The 9,448-nt window shown below is 55.0% G+C and overlaps 1 protein-coding gene across 1 annotated transcript; it reads right to left on the minus strand.

Moving 5' to 3' along the window:
- Window positions 1–500: 500 nt before the first annotated feature.
- On the minus strand, window positions 501–9,107 carry LOC129201697 (ankyrin repeat domain-containing protein 7-like). Its single transcript, XM_054813298.1, has 10 exons — window positions 8,677–9,107; window positions 7,893–8,007; window positions 7,474–7,647; window positions 7,280–7,386; window positions 6,701–6,841; window positions 6,231–6,379; window positions 6,015–6,076; window positions 5,655–5,757; window positions 731–792; window positions 501–602 (listed from the first exon to the last, which is right to left on the minus strand). The coding sequence occupies exons 1-10, from the start codon at window positions 8,886–8,888 to the stop codon at window positions 501–503; spliced, it is 1,227 nt and encodes a 408-aa protein (XP_054669273.1). The 5' UTR covers window positions 8,889–9,107.
- Window positions 9,108–9,448: the final 341 nt, after the last annotated feature.

The raw sequence follows: 9,448 nt of genomic DNA on the forward strand, positions 1-9,448 counted from the left end.
CCCCGGAAGCGTGCCAAGGCAGCCTGGACAAGGCTTTGAGCAATCTGATCTAGCGGAAGATATCCCTGCCCACCGCAAGGGCTTGGACTACATGATCTTTAAAGGACCTTTCCGACCCAAGCCATTCTATGCTTCTATGCCTCAGTGAATTCAAAGAGAAGAGATTTTGGCCACCACCAGAAGGCATCTGCAGACATCTTTCTCAGCTGAGCACATCTAAATCATTGTCAGCTCTTCATGAGGCTTTCTCTTTCCTAAGGCACAGAAAAGGCTTAGTATTCTCCTTGGAATATAGGCTGAGAGTCTGCGCACGTGCCTTTTTCCAACCTACTGTCCTCCCTCTTTATGCAGACCTTCTGCTTCACACGGGGAAGGAAATGAGGCCCAAAATACACTTCAGGTCAAGATTCCATAACCTCCTCTCAGCAGCACTCCAAAATTAACTCGGTAGCAAGAACAGCTCTCTGTACAATGACAAGCTCTATTTTCAGGTATCAGCATCAACCTCTGATAGATAGAGTCACCTGTCTATCGCTTTGACAATCCACTTGAGCTGAAGCATCCTGCTTTAGCTGAAGCTTTTCACTCTCCAGTGAAGAAATCTGAGTGAGCGAGAACACAGACAGACAGTGGGGAAAGGAATGCCTAGCAACACTGCAGCACCACACTGCATTTCAGCACAGGGGCCACAGAAGCATGACTTCTGCACGACAGCTGGAAGAGAAGGTACCTCAGAATCAAACCAGGAGTCATCATCCTCCTCGTCTTCTGCTCCTACTGCTGGGCAGACACCTACAAAGGAGGTAAGAAGCACGACGCTGCTGGGAGTGCTTATTTCACTCTGCTTTTCCCCATCGGCTTCACTCCAGAGAAGCTTGCAAAGGTAACCATTTAGTCCGCCAGGAAATTACCATTGCCGCGCTCCCCTGCAACGGACTGTGCGCACGCTCCGTGTCTGTCCGCAGTTGGAAGCACCGCGCCGGCCGACGCTTTGTTAGGAGCTTCGGAATCCGTCTGGGTAATTCAAAAGACACACGTGAGAACTGGCACAGACTCCTTCTCGACCCGTTTCCACGCACAAAGTTCCCGCCTCAGCCAACGCGCGTAACGTGGTATCAGGCAACGGAAAGAACCAAAAGGGCAAACGGGGCCAGCGTGCTAGGCATCTCTGTTGAGCGGGGCTTTCAAAAGGGGCCAAAGTACACCTGCCCAAGATAGAGAGGACCTGGGCAGGAGAAGCCAAGCGTCTGGACTGTAGGCGCTATGGGCAACTATTTGACCCTGACGGGATCTGCAGGAGAGAGCGGTGTGGTGCAAAGCCAGCAATCCTCACAGCGCCAGCCTTGTAGGATTTCAGAGGATTGTAACCGCGGGAAGCTTTACTGCCTCATTCTTCTACTGGAAATTCAGCTGAAAGGCCAGCTGCTAGAAGACCCAGGTCATGAGCCTGACCTCCTTTTGTCCCTGTCCTAACTGAACAGCCTGCCTGCAGCACCGGCACGTCAAGGCCCCAGTTACGAGCGCGTGGCAGAAGCAGCAATAGAGGGAAACAAGCCCAAAAGCAAGCGAGCAGCGTGGGGCCCCAGTGCCTCCTTCAGAGAAGGGGAAGAGTGGCTGGAAAGCTGCGCGGTGGAAAAGGACCTGGGTGTGTTGGTCGACAGGCAGCTGAATATGACCGGCACTGTGCCGAGGCAGCCAAGAAGGCCAACAGCATCCTGGCTTGTATCAGAAAGAGCGTGGCCTGCAGGACTAGGGACGTGATCGTCCCTTTGTAGTGGGCACTGCTGAGTCCACCCCTTGACTACTGTGTTCAGTTTTGGGCCCCTCACGACAAGACAGACATTGAGTTGCTGGAGCGCGTCCAAAGAAGAGCAACGAAGCTGGTGAAGGGCCTGGAGAGCAAGTCTAAGGAGGAGCAGCTGAGGGAACTAGGGTTTTTTGGCCTGGAGGAAAGGAGGCTGAGGGGAGACCTGATTGCTCTCTACAACTAAACTGAAAGGAGGTTGTAGCCCGGAGGGTGTCGGTCTCTTTCCCCAAATAGCAAGTGCCAGGACAAGAGGAAACGGCCTCCGCTTGCACCAAGGGAAGTCTAGATTGGTTCTTAGGAAAAATTTCTTTGCGGAAAGGCTTATCAAGCCCTGGAACAGGCTGCCCAGGGAAGCGGTTGAGACACCATGCCGGGAGGTATTTAGAAGACTGTGTAGGCGTGGCGCTTAGGGACACCGTTTAGGGGTGGACTTGGCCCTGTTAGCTTTACGGTTGGACTCGATGCTCTGAAGGGAAGTCTTTTCCAAGCTAGAGGATTCTATGATTCTACCTCAGAATCAAAAGGAGAGTCGTCCTCTTCCTCTGCTCCTGCTGCTGGGCAGACACCTACAAAGGAGGTAAGAAGCACGACGCTGCTGGGAGTGCTTATTTCACTCTGCTTTTCCCCATCGGCTTCACTCCAGAGAAGCTTGCAAAGGTAACCATTTAGTCCGCCAGGAAATTACCATTGCCGCGCTCCCCTGCAACGGACTGTGCGCACGCTCCGTGTCTGTCCGCAGTTGGAAGCACCGCGCCGGCCGACGCTTTGTTAGGAGCTTCGGAATCCGTCTGGGTAATTCAAAAGACACACGTGAGAACTGGCACAGACTCCTTCTCGACCCGTTTCCACGCACAAAGTTCCCGCCTCAGCCAACGCGCGTAACGTGGTATCAGGCAACGGAAAGAACCAAAAGGGCAAACGGGGCCAGCGTGCTAGGCATCTCTGTTGAGCGGGGCTTTCAAAAGGGGCCAAAGTACACCTGCCCAAGATAGAGAGGACCTGGGCAGGAGAAGCCAAGCGTCTGGACTGTAGGCGCTATGGGCAACTATTTGACCCTGACGGGATCTGCAGGAGAGAGCGGTGTGGTGCAAAGCCAGCAATCCTCACAGCGCCAGCCTTGTAGGATTTCAGAGGATTGTAACCGCGGGAAGCTTTACTGCCTCATTCTTCTACTGGAAATTCAGCTGAAAGGCCAGCTGCTAGAAGACCCAGGTCATGAGCCTGACCTCCTTTTGTCCCTGTCCTAACTGAACAGCCTGCCTGCAGCACCGGCACGTCAAGGCCCCAGTTACGAGCGCGTGGCAGAAGCAGCAATAGAGGGAAACAAGCCCAAAAGCAAGCGAGCAGCGTGGGGCCCCAGTGCCTCCTTCAGAGAAGGGGAAGAGTGGCTGGAAAGCTGCGCGGTGGAAAAGGACCTGGGTGTGTTGGTCGACAGGCAGCTGAATATGACCGGCACTGTGCCGAGGCAGCCAAGAAGGCCAACAGCATCCTGGCTTGTATCAGAAAGAGCGTGGCCTGCAGGACTAGGGACGTGATCGTCCCTTTGTAGTGGGCACTGCTGAGTCCACCCCTTGACTACTGTGTTCAGTTTTGGGCCCCTCACGACAAGACAGACATTGAGTTGCTGGAGCGCGTCCAAAGAAGAGCAACGAAGCTGGTGAAGGGCCTGGAGAGCAAGTCTAAGGAGGAGCAGCTGAGGGAACTAGGGTTTTTTGGCCTGGAGGAAAGGAGGCTGAGGGGAGACCTGATTGCTCTCTACAACTAAACTGAAAGGAGGTTGTAGCCCGGAGGGTGTCGGTCTCTTTCCCCAAATAGCAAGTGCCAGGACAAGAGGAAACGGCCTCCGCTTGCACCAAGGGAAGTCTAGATTGGTTCTTAGGAAAAATTTCTTTGCGGAAAGGCTTATCAAGCCCTGGAACAGGCTGCCCAGGGAAGCGGTTGAGACACCATGCCGGGAGGTATTTAGAAGACTGTGTAGGCGTGGCGCTTAGGGACACCGTTTAGGGGTGGACTTGGCCCTGTTAGCTTTACGGTTGGACTCGATGCTCTGAAGGGAAGTCTCTTCCAAGCTAGAGGATTCTATGATTCTACCTCAGAATCAAAAGGAGAGTCGTCCTCTTCCTCTGCTCCTGCTGCTGGGCAGACACCTACAAAGGAGGTAAGAAGCACGACGCTGCTGGGAGTGCTTATTTCACTCTGCTTTTCCCCATCGGCTTCACTCCAGAGAAGCTTGCAAAGGTAACCATTTAGTCCGCCAGGAAATTACCATTGCCGCGCTCCCCTGCAACGGACTGTGCGCACGCTCCGTGTCTGTCTGCAGTTGGAAGCACCGCGCCGGCCGACGCTTTGTTAGGAGCTTCGGAATCCGTCTGGGTAATTCAAAAGACACACGTGAGAACTGGCACAGACTCCTTCTCGACCCGTTTCCACGCACAAAGTTCCCGCCTCAGCCAACGCGCGTAACGTGGTATCAGGCAACGGAAAGAACCAAAAGGGCAAACGGGGCCAGCGTGCTAGGCATCTCTGTTGAGCGGGGCTTTCAAAAGGGGCCAAAGTACACCTGCCCAAGATAGAGAGGACCTGGGCAGGAGAAGCCAAGCGTCTGGACTGTAGGCGCTATGGGCAACTATTTGACCCTGACGGGATCTGCAGGAGAGAGCGGTGTGGTGCAAAGCCAGCAATCCTCACAGCGCCAGCCTTGTAGGATTTCAGAGGATTGTAACCGCGGGAAGCTTTACTGCCTCATTCTTCTACTGGAAATTCAGCTGAAAGGCCAGCTGCTAGAAGACCCAGGTCATGAGCCTGACCTCCTTTTGTCCCTGTCCTAACTGAACAGCCTGCCTGCAGCACCGGCACGTCAAGGCCCCAGTTACGAGCGCGTGGCAGAAGCAGCAATAGAGGGAAACAAGCCCAAAAGCAAGCGAGCAGCGTGGGGCCCCAGTGCCTCCTTCAGAGAAGGGGAAGAGTGGCTGGAAAGCTGCGCGGTGGAAAAGGACCTGGGTGTGTTGGTCGACAGGCAGCTGAATATGACCGGCACTGTGCCGAGGCAGCCAAGAAGGCCAACAGCATCCTGGCTTGTATCAGAAAGAGCGTGGCCTGCAGGACTAGGGACGTGATCGTCCCTTTGTAGTGGGCACTGCTGAGTCCACCCCTTGACTACTGTGTTCAGTTTTGGGCCCCTCACGACAAGACAGACATTGAGTTGCTGGAGCGCGTCCAAAGAAGAGCAACGAAGCTGGTGAAGGGCCTGGAGAGCAAGTCTAAGGAGGAGCAGCTGAGGGAACTAGGGTTTTTTGGCCTGGAGGAAAGGAGGCTGAGGGGAGACCTGATTGCTCTCTACAACTAAACTGAAAGGAGGTTGTAGCCCGGAGGGTGTCGGGCTCTTTCCCCAAATAGCAAGTGCCAGGACAAGAGGAAACGGCCTCAGCTTGCACCAAGGGAAGTCTAGATCGGTTCTTAGGAAAAATTTCTTTGCGGAAAGGCTTATCAAGCCCTGGAACAGGCTGCCCAGGGAAGCGGTTGAGACACCATGCCGGGAGGTATTTAGAAGACTGTGTAGGCGTGGCGCTTAGGGACACCGTTTAGGGGTGGACTTGGCCCTGTTAGCTTTACGGTTGGACTCGATGCTCTGAAGGGAAGTCTTTTCCAAGCTAGAGGATTCTATGATTCTACCTCAGAATCAAAAGGAGAGTCGTCCTCTTCCTCTGCTCCTGCTGCTGGGCAGACACCTACAAAGGAGGTAAGAAGCACGATGCTGCTGGGAGTGCTTATTTCACTCTGCTTTTCCCCATCGGCTTCACTCCAGAGAAGCTTGCAAAGGTAACCATTTAGTCCGCCAGGAAATTACCATTGCCGCGCTCCCCTGCAACGGACTGTGCGCACGCTCCGTGTCTGTCCGCAGTTGGAAGCACCGTGCCGGCTGACGCTTTGTTTGGAGCTTCGGAATCCGTCTGGGTAATTCAAAAGACACACGTGAGAACTGGCACAGACTCCTTCTCGACCCGTTTCCACGCACAAAGTTCCCGCCTCAGCCAACGCGCGTAACGTGGTATCAGGCAACGGAAAGAACCAAAAGGGCAAACGGGGCCAGCGTGCTAGGCATCTCTGTTGAGCGGGGCTTTCAAAAGGGGCCAAAGTACACCTCCCGAAGACAAGCCCAAAAGCAAGCGAGCGGCGTGGGCCCCACTGCCTCTTTCAGAGAAGGTACCTTAGAATCAGAAGGAGTGTGAACTTCTTCCTCTTGCTGTTCTGCTGCTGCTGGCAAGACACCTACAAAGGAGTTAAGAAGTGCTATGCTGCTTTGCCTGTTTCACTCTACTCTTCCCCATCCATCATGCTCTGCTCTCAAACGAATGGGTTATCATTGTGTTACAGGCAATAGTGATTTTTCCTCATCACCTCCTCCATGGCAGAAGGATCCTACCTGCTCTGGTCATTGCAGGTCCCCCCAAGGGACAATGAGCAGCTGTCCCAGCGCAAAAGCTGTCCAGTACTGCTGGGCCTTCTGTGCCTCCCGCAGAACATTCTCCTGTCATTTCACACCTGATGTATTCCTCCAGTTGCTCAGCAATACTATATACAGAACGAAATATAGAGATATAGATAGATAGATATATATATATAAAGGAAGGAAATGCATTCGGTAAAAATACCGCCACAGGTGTGTGTATGTAGCTTGGCAGCACACAAGTGAATTGTCAGAGTGAACTCTGGGGGGAAGTAGCCCTTCAACATCCAAATCCACGCTTGACCCGGAAAGAGATGCATCGGAAGATGTCACTGAGCCCAGCTTCAACACCTCATTAAACCCCAGTGATGTTACCAAAAAGGGCCGTACATCAGCACGGTCATTCTGAGAATGCATCTGCTCTAATGAGGACGTAAAACACTTACTTGGTGTAAAGCGTTAACTCTCTGGCATAGTGCGTAGCTTGCTTGCCAATACAGTCTTGATGAGAAAGATCAGCACCATGTCGAAGAAGGCTTTTTATTGTATTCATATTCCCAGCAAGAACAGCAATCATAAGAGGGGTCCTAAAGCATCCAAGAGATGATAGGCAAGACATCAGCTTCTGTGGACATTGCATTGCCATTACTTCAGTCCCCCGTTGCTCCCCAAACAATTCATTTTCCCCTCTCCGACAGGCAGAGTGAAAGCACAGCCGAACACGTGGAAGCGTTGGAGAATTCAGGTTGGCAGGACCTCAGGAGGTCTCCAGGCCAACCACCTGCCCAGAGCAGGGTGCGTGCGTGCAGGGCACCACAGCCAATGCTTTCTGGCAGTCCTCAGTGTGGAAACTGTCCCCTGAAGTAAGAGAGCGGCCGAGTGCGGGTCTGCTTTCACAAGTCACACAGAAGGAGCTCCGTCCGGGCAGCTCCTGGTTCTTTTTCAAAGCTCATTCCTATGCCTCCCATCAATCCAACTTGGACAACGCTAAGGAGTCTCACGCGCACTTTTGACAAACCCATCACCTTTCATGCTTATCTCGAGCATGCACGTCAGCTCCTTTTTGGAGAAGGAACTCAACCATCTCTTCACAGCGCTCGGTGATCGCAAGAGTAAGCGGAGTGTACCCCAACTGAAAGGAGAAATTATCTCCCTTAGAAGAACACAGGAAGTCAAGCAAGTTTTGGGAAGAGGAGCCTTACCCAAAGTCCAAGCTTACCTCATTCTGAGCATCGATATGGGCATTGTGCTCAAGTAACAGCTCCACTAGAGGTTTGCTAGGAATGACAGCAGCCATGTGAAGGGCAGTGTTGCCGCCAGCACCTTTGAGGTTGGGTTTGGCACCGTGCTCCAGCAGAATAGTCACACAGTCTTTGTGCTGGTGGTCTACTGCCTGGAAATAAGACACAAAGGAGGAATAACTTCCAACACCTATGTTTCTCTCTGTCAGAACTCCCGCAGCCCCCCAGTGCTGTAAAGTACGAGCGTCTTCAAAGATTAGGCAACATATGCCCCTTCCCTGCTGACTACAGCGTACCTGTTTCTACGCAGGCCTACCTAAAGAATCACGTAAGGTATGTATCACTCAGCGCATAATCGATAAGCCCAACGTACAGCGGCATAACATAGCCCGTGTACCTTCATCAGCGGCGATTTCTTCAAGCTGTCACGAGGGTTTAGCTGGCACTTCTTTCCTGCTAGAAATCGCACAACGTCTGCATGGCCATTCGCGCAAGCAAGATGCAGAGGCGTCCTAGAAATTAAACGTATTCAGTTAACCCAGACAGGCAGCTGAAGACATGGTTTCAGGCTGTTGTACCTGACGCATAGGGCCACAAGCCTCAACTGACAAAAACCAAGCTGAAAGCAAGCTTTCTTGTTCCAGAGCTGGTGGCAGCAATTGCACACCCAAAGCCTGGGGCTGGCTAGGAAAAATCCCCAACACATCCACTGAGTCAGGAGGCATTTGCTCAGCCGGAGTCTATGGGGGCTACATAAATCTACGGAGGCTGTGGAGTCTGCGTAAGCCCCGGGTTTTCCCCCAATCAGTCCTGCACCAGACGTGTCCCAGAGACAGAGGGGATGGCGTTTCTAAAAGCAATGGGAAGGCTGCGCTGTGTCTTTCTGCAAATCCATGCCCTGCTCAAGCAAGCCGCTCAGTCCGGCAACAGGAAAGGAGCCGTCTCTGCTGGGACGAAGGCCTGCTGAGCTCCACAGAAAGTTCGCTACAGGGACCAGGGTGGCAGAGCAGGGCAGAGGGGAGCGTCGGCCGCCTCCTGTCCCAGCGCGGGCAGGCCTCCGGTAGGGCGAGCGCTGTGGAGCCGACCCTGCTCCTAGGGCGCTTGCGACCGTGCTGGGCTTTGCCGGCTCTTCCAGCCGGGGGTGGGTGGAGGCTTTGCTGCGGGCACTGCCCGCCCCTTACTGCTTCTTCGCGTCCCGCCTGTTGATGCGGAGTCTCTGCCACCACCACCAGCGCCGCTGCAGTTCGGCCAGGTCACCGCTGGCGGCCGCGCTGTGCAGCGCGCCCTGGCCCTTCTCCCGGAGCTCGGAGGCCCCGGCGGCGCCGGGCGCGGAAGCGCTGCCGGACGTCGAGCGCTCCCGCACGCTCCTGAGGAGCCCGATGAGCCTGTGCATGCTGCGGCGGGGACGAGGGGAGGGCACAGCCCGCCCCGGGGTCAGTAGCCGCAGGAAGCGCCTGGCAGGCTCTGCCGAGCCCCGGGCGGGGAGAGGGAGAGGTCGGGGAGAGGACGGGGAGAGGGCGAGAAGAGCCGAGAGCCGAGCCGAGAGCCGAGCCGAGAGCGGCGGCCGCAGCTCGCAGCCTCCAACGCTCCGAGCCAGAGAAGCGCTGTCGCTCCCGCCGCGGCGGCAACAGCACTGAGCGCCGGCGCCTGCAGGGGGCGGCCTTGCAGCGGCGAGCGCGCTCGGGGCGTGACAGAGGGGGCGTGACAGAGGGGGCGTCACAGAGGGGGCGTCACCGAGGGGGCGTCACAGAGGGGGCGTCACAGTGGGGCGGGGTGACGCCGGCCCGGGAGGAGCAGGCTCTGCTTTCGCCGTCAGCGCGCCGCCGGGCGGGAGCGGTGTGAAAACGTCTCCGAAAACGTGCGCTTTGTACAGCTGCTGTTCAGGAGCTGTGTGTGCTCCCTTGTCAGAATATTGAAGGATGCGTCCCTCTGTGCTTCGGGCGAGGCTTTGGA

The sequence above is a fragment of the Grus americana genome, chromosome 1, assembly GCF_028858705.1.
Source record: "Grus americana isolate bGruAme1 chromosome 1, bGruAme1.mat, whole genome shotgun sequence".
Lineage (NCBI taxonomy): Eukaryota > Metazoa > Chordata > Aves > Gruiformes > Gruidae > Grus > Grus americana.